The 2079-nt window shown below is 48.6% G+C and overlaps 1 protein-coding gene across 1 annotated transcript; it reads left to right on the top strand.

Annotated features, from left to right (window-relative positions):
- Nucleotides 1–1700: 1700 nt before the first annotated feature.
- On the top strand, nt 1701–2076 carry LOC128277033 (uncharacterized; the record flags this gene model as incomplete). The annotated part of the gene is made up of 3 exons (XM_053015483.1): nt 1701–1822; nt 1889–1965; nt 2065–2076. Coding segments are annotated over exons 1-3 (201 nt in total), but the record flags the coding sequence as incomplete, so codon positions are not given.
- Between the last annotated feature and the right edge of the window lie 3 nt (nt 2077–2079).

The raw sequence follows: 2079 nt of genomic DNA, 5'->3' as shown, positions 1-2079 counted from the left end.
GCAGGATAGTTGCCTATTACCTGACAATGGGGGGCGCAGGGAAATCGTTTTCCTTCCTCGGAGCGATTCCGTCGGAGTGATGCCAACCCAGAGGGAAGGAAGTCAGTCTCCGAAGGGAATCGCACAAGGGTAACAAAAATTTCTTTCTAAGGGGAAGAAAACCCGACTCGTGGCTGGTCACGTCCAAAGTAAGAGTGGTTCTATTTGCAAATTGTCGCGTCTTATATACCTAAAATTTTGTCATAAACATTAATAAATTCAGAGCCCGGCCGCCTGCCCGAAACCGCGAAAAGTGCTGACGCTATGATCGCGTCGCGCGTCTGAATCGATCGATTGGTCGTGCGCGCCGACCGTCCAGCTAGAACTGCTGATGCTGCTTTACTTGCGATCGTTCGCCTGCCCTACGACGGTTGCTAACGTGCTGGCGCTGTGTTTACTGGCTGGCACTTGCCGCTATCGCGGAAGTGGGTCAATGGTTGCGTCATGCAACGGTTTTTGGGAACTGGCTTGCTGCGTTCGTAACAGGCTGCGTACTTGGCGTTCGACTTGTATGCCATGTTGCGTGCGAGAAAATGTCCCGCTTCAAAGTGAGAAGAATGAGAATTTGAACAAAAAAGTGAGTAAGTTTGTCAAATTGGGTTCACGCTGAAATGCTCACTTTACTACTGACCAAGTATTCATTCATTCATTTTCATTCACGTCTCACGTCACGCCGCCAATATTTACAAAATATTTTTCGATATTCCCAATAAATACAATACTTCCAAAAGTGAGACAGACTGAAGGTGACCATTAACTAAGGATGCTTCCATTGGAAGCGGAAATAAAGTTCCAATCCGTTCGGCGGATTAGGACTATCCCGGCAAAGGCCGATCACCTGTAGCCTGTGTCTGGTAAGTTTCGAAATTTACAACAAAACTTGGGGTTTTGCAGATGACGAAATCAGATGAGGCTAAAAATAAACCTCATTGCTCAGCAGCATCCGGCTCCAAACAATGTCGGATTATTTCACGCATTTCGTGATGATCGTGTCGTGTTTCGTGGCCACATTTTAGCACGAACCGTGAATCGAAAAAGTACAAATTCCGGTTCTGTAAACCGGAATCTGCAGAGCGGTACAGTGGAGTGCAAAATAAGTAAGCGAACTTGGCCCGCACACCAAAAGCTAATTTAGCGCATGCATGCACTGCAACATTGCACCGACATCGGTCATAAAGTGAAACTGTGACTATTTTTTTTGTGAGTTTCGTTTCGTTTGGGTAAAGCAATTAACGAATTCAGTGCACGGGTTTAGTTAATTTCTCCTCACTGTGCCGATTTTGACATTTACTTCGCGGTGCTGAAGTAGTGAAAGAAGAGCGTGAGTGCTTTCTCACTTCTCATCTCACTTTGCTCACTCGGTGAAATGCTTTGAAAACGTTGACGTTCAACGATCATGCGCACTGCGCACTCCGGTCGCTAGGGGGCGCTCATGTTTTCCTTCCGCCAGGTAGGGGGTACCCCCGCAAGTTTTCACACAGTTTTCCGAGTGGTTTCGCTACCAAAAGGAGCCACTGACCCCCGGGGGGGACGCTACATTTGTCACCGAAATCGTTTCGCTGATGGTTTTCCACGCTGGAAGAGCACCTGGCGGCCGTTTCGGGGTCGATTTGCTTGCCTCAGTCAGCCGTTGCGCGTGAACCGGGTGTGTGTTCTGTTTCCGACTCCACAATGACGACCAACCGAATGCACAAAGTGTTCCTGTACAGCTTGGCCATCTCGCTGATAGCCATCTTTATCACGCTGGCTAGCAAAGTATTCCCAATCGCGAACCTGCCGATGAGTAAGTAACGATCCTTCCGTGGGCGTATGGTAGTTTCCGGTTTGACTGTTACCGCTCCGCTTGCAGGTACGAACATTATTATCGTTGGCACTTGTTTGGCAAACTTTGCCTCCGTCATCGCACTGATCGTGGGCATCGTAACGGTACGTAACTCGAAGCGCCACAGGTTGTAACGCACCCCGGTTCGAAGGCGATTCTATTTATTGCCCTATGCTTCTTTTTCTGTCACTGCCCATTTCCAGCGGCGACCGCGCTTA

This window comes from Anopheles cruzii, unplaced genomic scaffold (genome assembly GCF_943734635.1).
Source record: "Anopheles cruzii unplaced genomic scaffold, idAnoCruzAS_RS32_06 scaffold03493_ctg1, whole genome shotgun sequence".
Classification (NCBI taxonomy): Eukaryota; Metazoa; Arthropoda; class Insecta; order Diptera; family Culicidae; genus Anopheles; species Anopheles cruzii.
Note: the sequence above shows the minus strand (reverse complement) of the source record. Positions and strands in the feature narration are given on the sequence as shown.